This window comes from Bos javanicus, chromosome 2 (assembly GCF_032452875.1).
Source record: "Bos javanicus breed banteng chromosome 2, ARS-OSU_banteng_1.0, whole genome shotgun sequence".
Classification (NCBI taxonomy): domain Eukaryota; kingdom Metazoa; phylum Chordata; class Mammalia; order Artiodactyla; family Bovidae; genus Bos; species Bos javanicus.
In genome coordinates, this window is record NC_083869.1 from 91,533,104 (window position 1) to 91,550,742 (window position 17,639).

The 17,639-nt window shown below is 35.3% G+C and overlaps 1 protein-coding gene across 6 annotated transcripts in view; it reads left to right on the forward strand.

Moving 5' to 3' along the window:
• The window catches only part of NBEAL1 (neurobeachin like 1), a 164,009-nt gene that overhangs the window by 126,631 nt on the left and 19,739 nt on the right, over positions 1 to 17,639 (forward strand). For all 6 annotated transcript variants that reach the window (XM_061382133.1, XM_061382104.1, XM_061382147.1 and 3 more), the window contains 6 exons: positions 750 to 880; positions 3,732 to 3,841; positions 8,325 to 8,442; positions 11,198 to 11,295; positions 13,810 to 13,926; positions 16,614 to 16,703. In XM_061382133.1, the coding sequence (XP_061238117.1) occupies positions 750 to 880; positions 3,732 to 3,841; positions 8,325 to 8,442; positions 11,198 to 11,295; positions 13,810 to 13,926; positions 16,614 to 16,703 (664 nt within the window). The remainder of the gene's footprint in view (positions 1 to 749; positions 881 to 3,731; positions 3,842 to 8,324; positions 8,443 to 11,197; positions 11,296 to 13,809; positions 13,927 to 16,613; positions 16,704 to 17,639) is intronic.

A 17,639-nucleotide genomic window follows, 5' to 3' on the forward strand; every position in this document is an offset into this window, starting at 1 on the left:
ATGACCCAGTCATTGACTATAGTTAAATTTAGAGTTCTGCTAAGTTCAGTTGTGCTTCAAAACAAGATTGCTAGGCACAAGAAGAGTCATATTAGTCATCAGTTGTCACTTAGAAGACATCATTTATGGGATAAAACTGGGAAAGCAGTGTCAAAGGAGATGAAACAGAAGGGGTTTATGCTGTTTGTGATTAGCTAAAACGTAATAAAAATTGCAGCATGACCACGTCTTTCAATTACTGTAGGCAAATGATAGAACTTGAAAATAAAGTTAAAATAAGATAATAGTATATGGGAGTAAAGTATAAAAGCTTTAGCTACAGAATTATTTCCCTAACTCACTATCTACTTTTTAGCCAAAGTTTGTAAAGATATTTTGTATCATAAATTAATCAGCAGCATTCCTATAGATCTGTTAACTATATCATAAATACTATAATACTTAGTGATATTTAAACTCTGTAATTTTAAAATATCCAAATAATATTTATTTACACTCTGTAATAAATTTTACTCAGCAGAATTATGCCATTTTCATCTAAGATGATACTAGTGATTAAAATTATAGTATTTACTTCCTGACAACAAAATAAAGATTCTCATAAGGAGAGCATATTTTGTTTTTAGATGGTAAAGAGAAAGGGTAAATAAAGAGAAACTAAACATGAGGCACCCTGAAGAAAGTGTAATTTGTTTTAGCCTGTTGTTGCTCAGTCAGGACTCACTGCTCCCTTCCATCTCCACATGTAGGTTCGACTGTGCTGATCGACAGTTCCATTCCATCCCTGCTACCTGGCAGGCTCTCATGGACAATCCATATGATGTGAAGGAACTTATTCCTGAATTCTTCTATTTCCCAGAGTTTTTGGAAAATCAAAATCGTAAGAAATAGTTTAAAAACTGGATTGACTAGGTCCCAATGGAAGATCTTGAAAAATATCTTTTAGGACATTTTTTGTGATGACCTATAGATTATTTATTCTGTGTTTTTATTACTCAGTGACATGGCTTAACTTAATGTCCAGGTACTAGTCTTACCTTCTACAGAAATGCTACAGTGAATAAGATAAATGAGTGAAATATGAATTAGTAAGGGAATTTATCCGAGTACAGTGTTTACTAGTGAAGCAAAAAGTGGCTGCAAGCTATTTCAGCCGTACAGCTACATGAGTTAAAGTGTTTGAGTTAGATAAGATGAAGGTTTATATCAAGGGTCAGCAAACTATAGATTCATGGGCCAAATCTGAGCAAACTAGTATTTATCAATAAGGTTTTTTGGAATACAACTGGCCAATACATTTACATAAGCTGTGGCTGCTTTCACAGTGTAATAGCAGATTTGACTAGTTGCAGCAGAGACCATAGGTTCACAAAGCCCCAAATACTTATTCTTTGTCTCTTTGTAGAAGTTTGCTGACTTCTTTTAGAGTAGAAAACAGGAGGCAATTTGAAAATAATGACTGAGTTTAAGTTACCACAATATTTGAAAAACCATATTATTATTATGTTATTATTTTAAATTAATTTTTATTGGAGTATAGTTGCTTTATAGCGTTGTGGTTGTTTCTACTGTACAGCAAAGTGAATCAGCTATACGTATCATGTTATATTTTTGAAGAAAAGAATCATAGAAGGAAATATGGTCTTTTAAGAATATCCAAATACATTTTCGATGACTTGGTTTTAGATTTAAGTACAAATAAGAAAATGGCAAGATCGTTCCAATTTGTGTTCTTTAGGGAAATTCCAGAGTCAAGGGCTGTTAACTTCCTTTTCCTCCCCTAGCATGAAATGTTAATGTTTGACCCATTGCTTGCTCAGTAGAATTATTTGCCGTGCTGGTGAGAGCATATCCAGGGTCTCATGACCTTGGATTGTGCGCTCTAGGACCGGTTGTTGGATCCAAGGCATCTGATTCTCAGAGAAAGGCAGTTCTAATTGGTCACCTTCAGAAAACTGAGTGAAACTGTTGACAAATCTGACCCTAGTCAACCAGAGGACTGGATCTTCTAGGGCAAGGTATCCAGGATAGAAGGGATGAGCAGATTAAATTTGGACCCAGAATTCAAGGTCTGCTTAGCAGCTTGACAATTTCTGACATTCACCAGAGCCAGAGCTAGTTGCTCTCTATTACTACTGTCCTGGTGGCCTCCATTTCTAATTATCCATTGCCAATTTATTCAAAATGAGCTGGGTGGGAGAAAACAAAGTATATTCATTAGAATGACAACAAATATTAATAAAAGCCACTCAAAATTGTATGAGGAAGAAAATGTTAGTATTTATTTTCCATAATAAAAATCCTGAGATATGGTAACTTAACAGCATCCTCAGAGTCAAGTTCCTTCTGTATCTTTTTACACTGCTGTTCTGAGTGTTTTAGATTTGTTCTTGGCCAGTTACTATCATGACTAAAAAATTCTAGACATCATAGGCAGATGCAACATTGTCTTAGAAACAATTGAAACTTTTAATTCTTTGTGTTGTTTCTTAAGAGTGAAAAACCCTTTCTCATGATCTCCCTTCACTGTCCAGAGCTGGGTCATGTACCAATGCCTATGCCAGTCACCTGCAACAAGCATGAAATATAGGGCAGGATGCACACTTGAATAAAATAAAGTTTCTGCTATTAGATAAGGAAGGATGCCTGTCAGGTGGCCACCAGTATCTGTCATATAGTAGTTGAGTTAAGGCCACAGACCCTGCATCGTGATATTTTTTGACCTTTAAACGTCTCTGCAGCTTTAAGGAACACTGATATTTTTAGATAACTTCTTTAATGAAGGACTTCTGTGTTAACACTTTTCCTTTTCCATATGTATGAACAAGAAAATCTTATCTTTGGGACAGTTTTGTCAAAATACTGTCTTCTATCATAACTAGTATGAGCAAATATTTATTATGTCAATATCTATTTAAAATAGTGTTGTAGAAATATGTTGTCCTTCCATAAGGTAAACTTGAGTAAGTTTAAGGTGTAAGTTACACCCAAAAACTTTAAGTCACTGGGTTTTGTAAGTTAACCATTAGAGGAACTGTTTTAATTCTTTTTAATGTATGAAGAATGCTTACTGTTGCATTTTTGTTCAGGTTAAGATTTTGGTCATAATTATAATTTTTCTCAGCAAAAAATAAACTATTAATTTGATTTATCTTCTAATAACTAATTGTAGTTTATTTTTTTCTAATAATTCATTTTAAATTATCTTATTTTCATTTTCTTTTTTGATCAAATGTTAAAGAAAATACATTCTAATAGATGAGTTATTTTTACCTGTTCAATAAATTTACTCAAGAAGGGAACTTAATAAGTGGGATTGACTGTGAGTTTGAAATTGACGTACATTCTGCTATATTTAAAATAGATAAGGACCTGCTGTGTAGCACAGAGAAGTGTGTACTCAATGCTCTGTAATAACCTAAATCAGGAAAGAATTTGAGAAAGAATAGATACACATCTATGCATGGCTGAGTCACTTTGCTCTGTACCTGAAGCTAACACGCCACTGTTGATCAACTGTACCCCAATATAAAATAAAAAATTTTTAATTGATTTTTTAAGTCAAATTTTATAAAAACTTGATTCTCATCTTTTACTTTTAAAAAACAAAAAAAAAATAAAAATAAAAAACAGAAAAAACCTAGTTTTGCTAAGGAATATGCCCTTTTATTTGTTTTACTTGATTTATTTAAATCTAAAATGATATGATACATTTATTTTTTACATCTTAGAATTTAACTTGGGTTGTCTACAAGTTTCCAAAGAACTAGTAAATGATGTCGTTCTCCCCAAATGGGCTAAGTCTGCTGAAGATTTCATCTGTAAACATAGGAAAGCTCTGGTAAGATTTTTATGTTTAGTTATTAAGCAGATTAATAAGATAAAGATATATGTGTTTTCCAGAGAATGATAGAATAAAGTATAGCTAATATTTTTCTTCATTAATTTGTAATCTGTATTATATGCTATTTTAGAAAGTATAATATAGTAATTTATTTTGAAGTTATGAATCTTCTGATATAGTGAGACTATAGTAGTACTGTCCCTCAGATATATAGCAAAAAAAAAAAGATTCACTTCTGTAAGGCATCTGCCTGTTGTATGTATGTTTCAGTCACCCAGCTGATGTAGTTTGATATATCATAGTTCCCTTATTTGTTTCAAATCTATCAAGGATAAGAACATTGTTTTTTCCTCTGAAGGAATTCAGTAAGTTTTTAATAAGATAGCTAAATGAATACTAAATACTACGTAAATGTTTTGCTAGTTTTAGCAAAATTTCCATTTTGGAGTTGAAGGACTAGTAAGATTTCATTTAATATCGCTGTTACGTTATTATCTTGAAGACACTGTTTCCGCCTCCACACCCACAGAGCCCACCTAGCTTTCTATCTAAACTGACATGTTTCAGATTCTAGAACTAAATGGCCAATACCTGGGAACGCTCCTTATTGTTAGTAGGTAGTTTGTCAAACTTCAGAATTCTGGATTAGTTTATAATTTGTTGTTGGTGGTGTTCAGTCACTAAGTCAAGTCCGACTCTTTGTGACCCCATGGACTGCAGCATGCCAGCCTTCCCTGGTCTTCACTGTCTCCTGGAGTTTGCTCAGATTCATGTCCATTGAGTGGGTCTGTCTCATCCTCTGTCACCATCTTATTTTGTCTTCAACCTTTCTCAGTATCAGGGTCTTTTCCAATGAGTCAGCTGTTCTCTTCTAGATTTATACTTGTAAACAATAACCCCATGCATGAATAGAGAATTGGGAGAAAAAGTAACACAACTCTGAAAGATAATCTATAACTTTTTAAGTAGGCAGAAACTTTTCAGAAGCTTCCTGTGAACTATCTGGTTTAAGCTGTGAACTGTTGCTGTACCACATATGCCTTCCTCTCTAATGGTTAAATAGTACAGGATCAGTGCAGATTCCACAGGAAAGAAAGTAAACCCCATCTCTTAATGGTGGGAGTGAGAAAGAATTGCAACTATCTTTAATCCACCACACAGAGGCTGCCCTTTGGCCTCGAAGTGTTTACATTCCTTCCGCATGCAAAATGAGCATACTTCCTCTTAAGAGCTTCCCACAGTCCCACCTCATTAAGGCAGGGTTCTGCAGACCTTTTTTAAAGGACCAGGTAGTAAAAATTTTTGTTAGCTCTAAATTTACTGTGTGTTGAAATTCTGCCATTCTAGTGCAAAAGAAAATGGGATATGGCTGTCTTCTACTAATCTACAAATCTGAATGCCAGTAAGGTTTGGCCCACAAGCAGTAGTTTTGCTGACCCCCGCAGAAAGCCATGAGGCCTGAAGTCCAGAATCTTTTTAGTCATCTACATCAAATCCATGTGTGGATGAAACTACTCCAGTGCATCTCCTCTTGGATCTGAAGACTGTGAAGTAGATACAAGTTAATCCCCCACGTAACAACAGTAGTGTAATAAGGACAGGAGAACTATAATAGACACAAACATTCGAAAGGGAGAGGGAAACCAGAGGCACCTAACTTCTTACTTTTTACTGTGAACTTCTGACTGTTTACAGCAGTTCAGAATTCTAGCCTGGACATGCTCTCAGTTCCTTTATCAGTTCAGTCACTCAGTCATGTCCGACTCTTTGCGACCCCATGAATTGCAGCACACCAGGCCTCACTGTCCATCACTAACTCCCAGAGTTCACTCAGATTCATGTCCATCGAGTCAGTGATGCCATCCAGCCCTCTCATCCTCCGTCGTCCCCTTCTCCTCCTGCCCCCAATCCCTCCCAGCATCAGAGTTTTTTCCAATGAGTCAACTCTTCGTATGACGTGGCCAAAGTACTCGAGTTTCAGCTTTAGCATCATTCCTTCCAAAGAAATCCCAGGGCTGAACTCCTTCAGAATGGACTGGTTGGATCTCCTTGCAGTCCAAGGAACACTCAGGAGTCTTCTCCAACACCACAGTTCAAAAGCATCAATTCTTCGGCACTCAGCTTTCTTCAGTCCAACTCTCACATCCATACTTGACCACAGGAAAAACCATACCCTTGACTAGATGGACCTTTGTTAGCAAAGTAATGTCTCTGCTTTTGAATATGCTATCTAGGTTGGTCATAACTTTCCTTCCAAGGAGTAAGCGTCTTTTAATTTCATGGCTGCAGTCACCATCTGTAGTGATTTTGGAGCCCAGAAAAATAAAGTCTGACTGTTTCCACTGTTTCCCCATCTATTTCCCATGAAGTGATGGGACCGGATGCCATGATGTTAGTTTTCTGAATGTTGAGCTTTAAGCCAACTTTTTCACTGTCCACTTTTACTTTCATCAAGAGGCTTTTGAGTTCCTCTTCACTTTCTGCCATAAAGGTGGTGTCATCTGCATATCTGAGGTTATTGATATTTCTCCCAGCAATCTTGATTCCAGTTTGTGCTTCTTCCAGCCCAGCGTTTCTCATGATATACTCTGCATATAAGTTAAATAAGCAGGGTGACAACATACAGCCTTGGCATACTCCTTTTCCTATTTGGAACCAGTCTTTTGTTCCATGTCCAGTTCTAACTGTTGCTTCCTGACCTATATACAGATTTCTCAAGAGGCAGGTCAGGTGGTCTGGTATTCCCATCTCTTTCAGAATTTTCCACAGTTTGTTGTGATCCACACAGTCAAAGGCTTTGGCACAGTCAGTAAAGCAGAAATAGATGTTTTTCTGGAACTCTCTTGCTTTTTCCATGATCCATTGGATGTTGGCAATTTGATCTCTGCCTTTTCTAAAACCAGCTTGAACATCTGGAAGTTCACGGTTCACGTACTGCTGAAGCCTGGCTTGGAGAATTTTGAGCATTACCTTACTAGCGTGTGAGATGAGTGCAATTGTGCTGTAGTTTGAGCATTATCTGGCATTGCCTTTCTTTGGGATTGGAATGAAAACTGACCTTTTCCAGTCCTGTGGCCACTGCTGAGTTTTCCAAATGTGCTGGCATATTGAGTGCAGCACTTTCACAGCATCATCTTTCAGGATTTGAAATAGCTCAACTGGAATTCCATCACCTCCACTAGCTTTGTTCATAGTGATGCTTTCTAAGGCCCACTTGACTTCACGTTCCAGGATGTCTGGCTCTAGGTGAGTGATCACACCATCATGATTATCTTGGTCGTGAAGACCAGTTCCTTTATAGCCCACTGCTATTCCATGATAACTGGTTTTCCATGGATCATTTTGTTCTACCCTCAGGCATTTGGGCTTTTGCTCTGAGTTATTCTTTTCCATAAAAACTAAAACAAAAAATATTTTTACAAGAGTATCTTTGCCAGCCTCTTTTCCTAATCGTAGTTAAGTTGGAAGCCAGTGGTAAAGAACCCATCTGCCAATGCAGGAGACTCAAGAAACGTGGGTTTGGTCCCGGGGTTGGGAAAATCCCCTGGGGAAGGGTATGGCAACCCACTATAGTATTCTTGCCTGGAGACTCTCATGGATAGAGGAGCCTGGTGGGCTATGGTTCATAGGGTCACAAAGAGTCAGACACGATTGAGCAACTTAACATGCCTCATGGTAAGTTGGAAGCCAAAAATCTTATTTTTTGAACAGTTTTTATCTTTCTCATGTTGAACTAATGCGATTTCTTTTAAAATGTTGTGGGTTTCTTATAAATCAACTCTATTGGGTAAAAAACAGTCCACAAACAAGATTGTCCATTATCTCCTTTGAGCTCAGGGGGAGGCTACAACAGGAAAATGTTCTTAACAATCTTAAGAGGCTCTATTTTCTAGTTAAATGGGTCTGTGACACACAACCTCAGATTTTTGACATCTCAGTAGATTGTCTTGTAGCCACGCTTTTGATCTCGATGGCTTGGTGGTAAGGAATCTGCCAGCAACGCAGGAAACACAGGAGACTCGGGGGTTGATTCCTGGGTCTGGAAGATCCCCTGAAGGAGGAAATGGCAATGCACTTCAGTATTCTTGCTTGGGAAATCCCATGGACAGAGGGAATTGAATTTCTAGACAAATATTTCAGTAGAAGTTTCACAAGAAAAATGTATTCTACAGCTATCATTAATTTTTTTGTTGTTCATATTTGGGCTATTAGAATATATGTTATTTTTTCACCCAATAGTTAGGAGATATTTATGTAATAAATATTAGTAAATATGATATCTACATTTTCCTAGATAGAATATAGTCAATATTTGTAATAGATGTTAGATACATACTTAGTGTCATTTTGAGATAATTTTATTATAGCATTAATATTTGTATGTGGAAATATTTCAAATGCTCTTACTTTTTCAAAGGACCTATGTTTACAGTGTAGTCAAAGGTAACTATATTAATGATTAAATTTGTTCTCTTTCTAGGAGTCCGAATATGTTTCTGCTCATCTTCATGAATGGATAGATCTGATTTTTGGCTATAAACAGAGGGGGCCGGCTGCAGTGGAGGCACTCAATGTTTTCTATTACTGTAGTTACGAAGGTATAAGCCTATATACTTTTTTCTTATATTATGTTGATAGAAAATATTATTAGAAATTCCCTGACTGTCCAGTGGTTAGAAATCTGTTCTTCACTACAAGGGGCATGAATTTGATCCCTGGTAGGGAAATAAGATCCTGCATGCCACAGGAGTCCATCAAAAAAAGGGAAAATATTATTTAATATGTATTTATAAATGGTATTTTAGACATAACTATTTAACATGAGAAAGACTACATTTAAAAAATAGTTTTAGAGACTTCCCTGGTGGCCCAGTGGTTGAGAATCCATCTTACAATGCAGGGGACGTGGATTCCATCCCTCCTTGGGGAACTAGGATCCTACATGCTGTGGAACAACTGAACCTGTGTGCGGCAACTAGAGAAAGCCCATGCACCGCAATGAAGACCCTGCACAGCCAAAAGATTAAAAATAAATAATTAATTAAAAGAAAACCAACCAACTACTTGTGGGGGGTTATCCAGATGGTGGAGTAGTAGGATGTGAAGCTCACTTCCTCCCACAAAAAAATCCACAAAATTTTTAAAAAATAGCTTTAGTGGCCTTTTGTATTTGAAAGAGTGCTTTTTTAAAACAATAGTTTCATTTATCCCATCTCTAAATTTAAACATCCATTTGATCACGATTTGACTCAAAATATGGAGAATGAAATCTACTTGGGCTCAGTGGAAAAAAAATATAATGAGTTGTCAGCACCAAATCTACTGTATATTATCTCTTACCATAGATTCATAGTAAACTTCATCTTAGTTTTAACATAGAAGATTGAACTTTTCTTTAAACTTGTGTGGAAAATATCTCCATAAAATATTTTAATGAAATAAATTCTATCTTACATAAGGAGTTTGAGATGCTTTAAAGCTAGGAAGAAATGAGAGAAATAACTACAATATTTTTCTTGAAGGGACACGTAGAATTTATGAACTATCATCGAATTATTATGTACCAAATGTGTACTAGAACTTCTGAACACGTTTTCTTTAGGATGAATGAAAATGAATGTAAAGGTTGAGATAATAGGGCCTCATATGTCTTTTAAGTGTGAGCAACCCCAACCCTTTTGGATAGTAACATCCTTGAGAAGCCTTGGTGAATCTGCTTCATCTTGATGCTATAAATAGTTGGGTTGAGTACTGATGGAAATAAGAGGTAAATGTTTACCATTGTTGCTGTGTTCATTGCTTAGTTGCTAAGCTGTGTCTGACTCTTGCTACCCCATGGACTGTAGCCTGCCAGGCTCCTCTGTCCATGGAATTTTCCAGGCAAGAATACTGGAGTGGGTTGCCATTTCCTTCTCCAGAGTGCTGCTTAAAAATAAAAAAAATAAAAAAGGTACATATATGCAAATCAAATTATAAGGATCAAATATTGGTGGCATTAAATATTTTGATCTCTGGCCATATGTGTCCTGTTCAGGAAAGTCTGAATATACAGTTTTAAATTGTTAACACACTTTATAGAAGACTTTTTAGAATTATGAATGAATATTTTCCAGTGATAGTAAGATGACATTATTTGAGCAAACTCTGGAGACAGTGAAGAATAGAAGAGCCTAGTGTGCTGCAGTCCATGGGGTTGCAAAATCAGAGGTGACTTAGTGACTAAACAACATTCTGATGTCTAGCTCAGGATCAAGTGCATTTTCTGAAGGCTTTGAAAGGCTTAAGAAGAATTTCTGCTGTATAATATTTTTGTTTATTTTATTTTTGATTGTTCTGGGTCTTTGTTGCTTCACATAGTCTTTTTTAGTTGTTATGAGAGAGGTTACTCCTCGTTGTGGTGCATGGGCTTCTCAGCGCAGTGGCTTCTCTTGCGGAGCACACAGGCTCTGGGCGTATGGGCTTCAGTCTTGTGGCACACAGGCTTAGTTGCTCTGCTTCATGTGGAATCTTCACAGATCAGGAATAGAACTCATGTCACCTGCAGTGGCCGGCGGATTCTTATCCACTGTACTACCAGGGAAGTCCAGGAGTTCTTTTCTAATCCTTCCATAGAGCTAATACTTCTAAAGATCATGAATAGTATGAAGTTTTGTGAATTGAACAGAACCCCCTTGACTTTTGGTAAATAGACAAGCTTGTTCTATCTTACCTTACTTGGTTCATTTGGTAACAGTTTTGTAGAGAGGTAGCATAACATGGTGGTTAGGAGCATAGATTTTGAAATCAGACTACCTACTTTGGTCAAATACTAGCCATGTAACAATCCATATTAAGTATGACTTGGTATAATCAGTTTGCCATGGTGGTTAGGAGCATAGATTTTGAAATCAGATTTTACCTACTTTGGTCAAATACTAGCCATGTAACAATCCCTATTAAGTATGACTTGGTATAATCAGTTTGCCAGAACATCACTTTTTCCAACTTTTATTAGATAGACAGTATAGCAGCGTTTTTGTGTGGTTTTTACACTTGTTTCAGCTTAACTATCATAAAGAAAGCAATCAGGTGTACAATGAGTATAGTCTATATTTTTCCAAGAGAAACTTTTATAGACTTTTATAGAAACTTTTATAGTTAACTTTTGGTTAAAGCCTTTTTAGTTGTAAATAGTGGGTGGAATTTATTTTTATGCATATTTAATATCTGAAGTGTTACTGATTTTTTAAAAATTTACTTATTTCCACTCAGAATATTTTGTTGAAAATATACTAATCAGTCTCTGGTATTTTAAACACTTGCGTGGCTTACTGATTTGTTTTCACTGTTTCGGCTTATTTTTCTTGGTTTTAGGAGCTGTGGATCTGGATGCCTTAACAGATGAGAAGGAAAGAAAAGCCTTAGAAGGGATGATTAACAATTTTGGGCAAACACCTTGTCAACTGTTAAAGGTAAAGCGTAAAAGTTACTAATTACGTAAGTCTAGAAGTTAATTGCTAAGGAATAGTACTACCATTATTTTCAATAATTTTAATGATTTAAAACTTTATTTCAGAATTATCTAGAATTTGGAAAAAAATTATACTGTGACTAAAAAAAAAAGTAAATTTAAATGATTCTTCCTATTTTGAATAACAAAATATTACAGTCGAAATCCACATATTCAGTCAATTTCTCTTGAGTCACAGAGGATTTATATTTACTCAAAAAGCCGATCACCTTTATTTAGTTATCTCCTGAGAGGAAAAGGTGAGGTTGAAGGTCCCTGTCAGGTGAGCTAGTATTCCCTCCTTTGTTTAAATGGAGAAAGAGAACTTCCCTGGTGATCGAGTGGTTAAGAATCTACACTGCCAGGACAGGGGCCACCGGTTCAATCCCTGTTTGTCCACACAGGGTAAAAAGGAGAGAGAGAGAAGGAAAAAAAAATTATCATAGAGGTTAGTCTAATATTAGTTTGCAAAGACATTTTTATCTTTGTTAGTGTGAATTTAGAAATGAAGAATACATAATAGCATTTATTAAGTTGATACTGTCCTATGCTAGCACTGTGCTAAGTGATTTACCTAACCCTCACAGTAAATATTCAAAAATTAGCCTTATTTTTTTAGATGATAAAGCTCTATTTCATAGAAATTAATACCTAGCCTTAGAAAAGTCAAGTACTTTTTCCACCTTTACACAGCTAGAATGTGACTGGGGCAGAATTTGGATGCCTGATCATTTAACTCTGAAGCCTTTCTGCCATCCCGTGTTTCCTCTGAATTAATAGCTGTAAGCCCCCTTGTTGAACTTGTAGATCATTTTTCCAGTTCTTGTAGGTTGTTTACATCCTAATTATGACATTTTCTGACTTAGTTGTTTATTTATCCATCTGCATCACTATATTATAGCTATGTTCAAGTCAATAACCTTCTTTTAATCATTTTTGTATCTTTCTTGCATATAATTTGTGTGCAGTAAATATTTGTTGAATTGATATCTCCATAGCTATAATCGCAAAGGTATATCTAAATTCTGACTTATAGATGTTCTTCATTAATTCATTGATCAGACTGAGCTTTATAATTGTTACTGTTTATTAGCAACGATTTATTTGAAGTCTCCAATATTGATCTTTACAGAATATCCATATTTGAAATCAGTGCTTGCTGACAGTCAGAGGTAAAAGTAACAGAATAACAGAACACTTCATTGGACTTTAAAATAGATTCTATAGTAATTTTTCAGCAGCTTAACTTTTTTTTTTTTAACAAGGGTAGTGTGAATTAGTTTTTATAATAAAAAAAGTCATTAAAAATAAGCTTTTGATTTCAAATAAAGTAAATACTCTCATGGTTAATTGAGAGCTAAATATTGAATTAGAGCTGCCAAATCTATTTCCCATGATTTAATATTTTAGAGAACACTCTTGAGAGTCCCCTGGATTGCAAAGAGATCAGACCAGTCAGTCCTATAGGATATCAGCCCTGACTATTCAGGAAGGACTCATGATGAAGCTGAAGCTCCAGTATTTAGGTCACCTGATGCAAAGAATTGACTAATTGGAAAAGACCCTGATGTTGGGAAAGATTGAAGACAAAAGGAGACGGAAATGGCAGAGGATGATATGGTTAGATAGTATCACTGACTCAATGGACATGAATTTGAGCATATTCCAGGAAAAAGTGCTGCAGTCCATGGGGTTGCATAGAGGCAGACACAACTTAGTGACTGAACTACAATAGCAATATTTTACAATAGAGACAGAAGAATCCTCTTTAGATAGAGTTCTATTCTACATTTTAACTGTGGCATTGGAATAATAATTTGACTTGTAATTCTCTTATTTAAAAAGGTGATACTGTCTTTTGTCTGTGACATAAAATCTAAGAAATAATAATAATTTATTTGAAAAGCAATGCAGCAATATCTATAATTCAATTCCAGTAATATGGACATTCAGATCTTATTTCAGGAATTATAAAGATTCACCCATTTTATAAACTTTGATTTTTGAATAATCCATTTAAGTTTACCAGTATATATACATCAGTGTGTACCATATTTATGATACTCTTCTACATGGTTAAAATCCAAAACTGAATAAGATTTACTTTCTTACTTTAAGATATCTGTTGTCTAGTTGGAAAAGACCATAAGCAACTATATATAAACCAACATAAAAAGAAATAAGTACTGAATAAAATGCTAAATAATGTAATGTGCAGAGGAAAATAATGAAAGAGAGTAATTAATTACTTCTGACTTAGAATTTCAAGGGAGATATCAATAAGAAAGACTGTAGAAGTAGGGTTTCTCTAGGAATGAAGCGAGCCAAACTCTGCTGAGGGAATTGTCTGAGCAGTTCAAGTTGTCAATAGTGCATAGAATGTAATCCATTGAATCTAGAGTCCAGTATGTATGAGGGAATATAGTGAGAGGTATTTTAATGTAATTATGAATTATTTTTCCTTAATTTTTTTAAGGAACCACACCCTTCTAGATTATCAGCAGAGGAAGCAGTGCAGAAGCAAGCCAAAACAGACACTTCAACCTTTAACCTGTTTCAACACCTCCCTGAACTCAAGTCATTTTTTATAGAGGTAATCTCCAACTTGATAATATCAATGGATTTTCTCTATAAATTCTATTCACTTCCACATTCCTTTTATACCTTAATGGAGAGTATAGGTGTTAATCCAAAATAGTAAATAATTCTTCACTTTTATGTTCTTAGAATTTTTAAAACAACCTTGTTGAACGGTTTTGTTTGCTGCTGAACTTTTTCTCCTGGCTTTCTCTCTTCTAATTTCATGTTTTCCTGAAGGAAACATAAGAAGGAAGGATAATTTGATTTAAATGGCTTCTTGTGTCAGTTGAGATGATACATAGAGGAAATCTAAAATAACTTTTAGTTGTAGTGTCTATTCATGTATAAAACATGGCCCATGAGTCAACTTTTTAACTGCTAATATCAGAAGGAATAGTCAGTGAAGCAAGATAAGTAATTAATGCAGTTCTTGAAAGAGTATGTTCAAATTCAAATGTTTAAATATACATATTGAGTTACAGTTGATCCTTGAACAACACATGGTTGAACAGTGTGGGTATACTTATACATGGGTTTTTTTCAATAGTAAATACTAGAGGTACTACATAATCTCTGGTTGGTTGAATTTGTGGGGCCGAACTGCAGATAAGGAGGAACTGCAGGTACAGAGGGCTGACTACAAATTATATAATGCATGGAGAGTTGGCATCCCTAACCCTTGAGTTGCTGAAAGGTCAGCTGTTCTTTGAATAATTCAGAATGTGAATGTGAAATGTGTTCATACCTATAAATGTGGTTAGAACAGATAATATTAACTCTTTTGAAAGAAGAAAAATGATAAAAAGGTATCAAGAATAGATTGAACATGTACATAGAACGTGTAGTAACTCTTATGCAACATAACAGAGGTTGGTAAATGTTTTCTTAAAGGGCCAGATAGTAAATATTTTGGGTTTTGTACCTATATATAATTTGAAGGTGCTTAATTTCTTCCAGTAGTGAAATGGGACATGTTTTTGTGTCCCAGGGAAGCTCATTAGCGACTCAGTACCCAACATATTTATCGGGGGCTGGTCACTGAAGTACCCTCTGCCTAACACATTCCAAATTCTAGACTCTGCAAAGAAAAGCAGGTGTTTAGACGATTGTCTGCACAAACAGTCTAGACATAGTGAGCCATGTGCATCATTGAAGACAAGTTTTACATCTGTGTAAGGAAGTCTTTGCCTGCCAAGTTCCTTGATGCCAGCCAATGGCCAACCTTGCAAACAGCCTTCCTAAGGAGAGCAGTCTCAATTCTGCTATGTTATCTTTTCACTATACAGAGTAACCCATAAATTCCTGTTTGACCCCTAAGTTGATGGACATGTAAGACTATATTTATTATGTAATTCTGATAAGTATTTTAACTGCATCTAATCTGGGAGGGATTGGGGGCAGGAGGAGAAGGGAATGACAGAGGATGAGATGGCTGGATGGCATCACTGACTCGATGGACGTGAGTCTGAGTGAACTCCGGGAGTTGGTGATGGACAGGGAGGCCTGGCGTGCTGCAGTTCATGGGGTCGCAAAGAGTTGGACACGACTGAGCGACTGATCTGATCTGATCTGAATCACTTATGGCATTTTCTGGATTCTATCTGCAATGCAGTGACATTTGCCCCTCTCTGCACCCAAGTTACATGGTAGCTTTCCTAGGGCCAGTATCTGGATTAGGATAAAGAATGCAATTGATATCCTTGGGTACCAGTAATTGTTAATCCCTTTTCATCATCATAAAAGAAGGTGTTTCCCACTCACTCATATGAAAAGAGAAGGCCTCTGTTAGGTCTCGTCATAGATAATAAAATGGTGAAAAAAATTGATGTAGCAGTGAAAGCAAGAGCTTATTAAATAGATTCCTTCAGATATCATTTCCATTTATGCTTGTGTAAATGTCAGTCGTCTTCTCTTGATTAATTCACAGTATGAAGAGAAAAGATATATTCTAACTTCATATGGTTATAATTAATTATTTAGTTCATATAAAACTCTTAGAAAATCACCTGGCATGTAGTTTGTACCTAGTAATATTAGGTTATAGTTTACCTCATAAATGTTAACTGTAATTTATGAACTATTGTCACATCAAGAACCTTACTTCAAATCCTTGTTCTCTTTAACATTGTAATAAAATAATGGTAATATAATAATGGTAATAATGTAATAAAATAATAAAATTATGTTTTCCAAGGAGTGTCTTTATTTTCTGGTTCTTTTGTTGTGGCTTTCAGGAAGGGCCTCAGGTAATGGAACAGATCTATTTTTTGAAAGTTAAACCCAAAAGGAAAAGTCTGTAATATATAACTAGTTTTTCCATTTCACTTATTTGAGTAATGTTTCCTTATAAAGTCTATATTTTCTACTTTATATTCATGTCTGTATGCATGGGAAAAATAAATATTTTAAATCATTGGCTATTTTAGATGGTTGACACTCCTTGAAATCTACATCCTTGTTTAATGGCAGGATAGTGGAATATAAGAAAGTGATGGGTTTCAGAACTTTCAAGTATGCCATTCAAACACAATATAAAATTCCTTTCTTGTATTTTAAATTAACTGGTAATATGTTTTGGATAGAGTAAAATGCTATATTACAGGGTTTATCTTTATTTAAAGAAATAGAAGTTTTCAATAATTTGTATCTAATAAAGATAAGAAGAACCAGCCACTAAAACCTCTGTCCTTTATTTTATAGGGAATTAGTGACGGTATTCCGTTAGTAAAGGCAATTGTTCCCAAAAATCAGTCTCGTTCTTTTATGTCACAAGGAAGTCCTGAGTTACTGGTAAGTTGGTTTATACCTTTTTCACACTGCCATGTCTATATCCATTACAACTTACTGAAAAAATTGAGAAAATAAATTTTTTTAAGTCTTTTAAAAAATTAATAGATAAGGGAATTCCCTAGCCATCCAGTGGTTAGTGCTTTATGCTTCCACTGCATGGGGGATGGGTTCCATCCCTGGTTGCCTGGTTGGAGAACCAAGATCCCACATGCCACTGAACATGACCAAAAAAAGAAAAAAAGATAAAATTTTTATAGAATTAATTTGACCAAGTATAAAAATGTATCTTTTATTTATATAGCTTTTAAGTAGTTCTGTAATTCTAAAGTTTGTTTGGAATAATAAATATGTGAAAAATACCAGGAAATTTTATATAAGAAAAGTATGCTATGGCATCTTATTAGATATTAAAATTTATCATAAAGCAGTGAAAATGAGATATAATACAGGATTGATAAAGGTCCGACCACCTGCAGGACATATTAGGAAGTATGTGAATTTTGTCATTTACTCCTCCTAACAATCCTATGAGACAGGCACGATGATTATTATTTCCCTTTTACAGATAAGGATTAAACCTCAGAAGTCACTTGCTCAGAGTCACAAAGCTAGCAAGTAAGGGATCTGGGACCCTAGCAAGTTGACCAAACATAGGTCTGTCTTATTTTATCACTGAGAGATGATAAGAATTTGAGCATAGCACAGTGAACAGTAGAGATTTCAGAGTTAGACCTATGTTTCTAATTATGCATATTGTGTGTTTGCTTAGATAAAACGTCTTCAAAGATTAACAAAAATAATAAGTACTTTTTTTTAAAGTGGCAGAATTCTTAAGTTATCTGAATTTTTTTTTGGAAGTCTGTCACTTTCATCAAGGGGGAGTAAAACTTTCCATTTTTTAATGTAAATATTTACTATTACTGTCCCTCCTAAAAG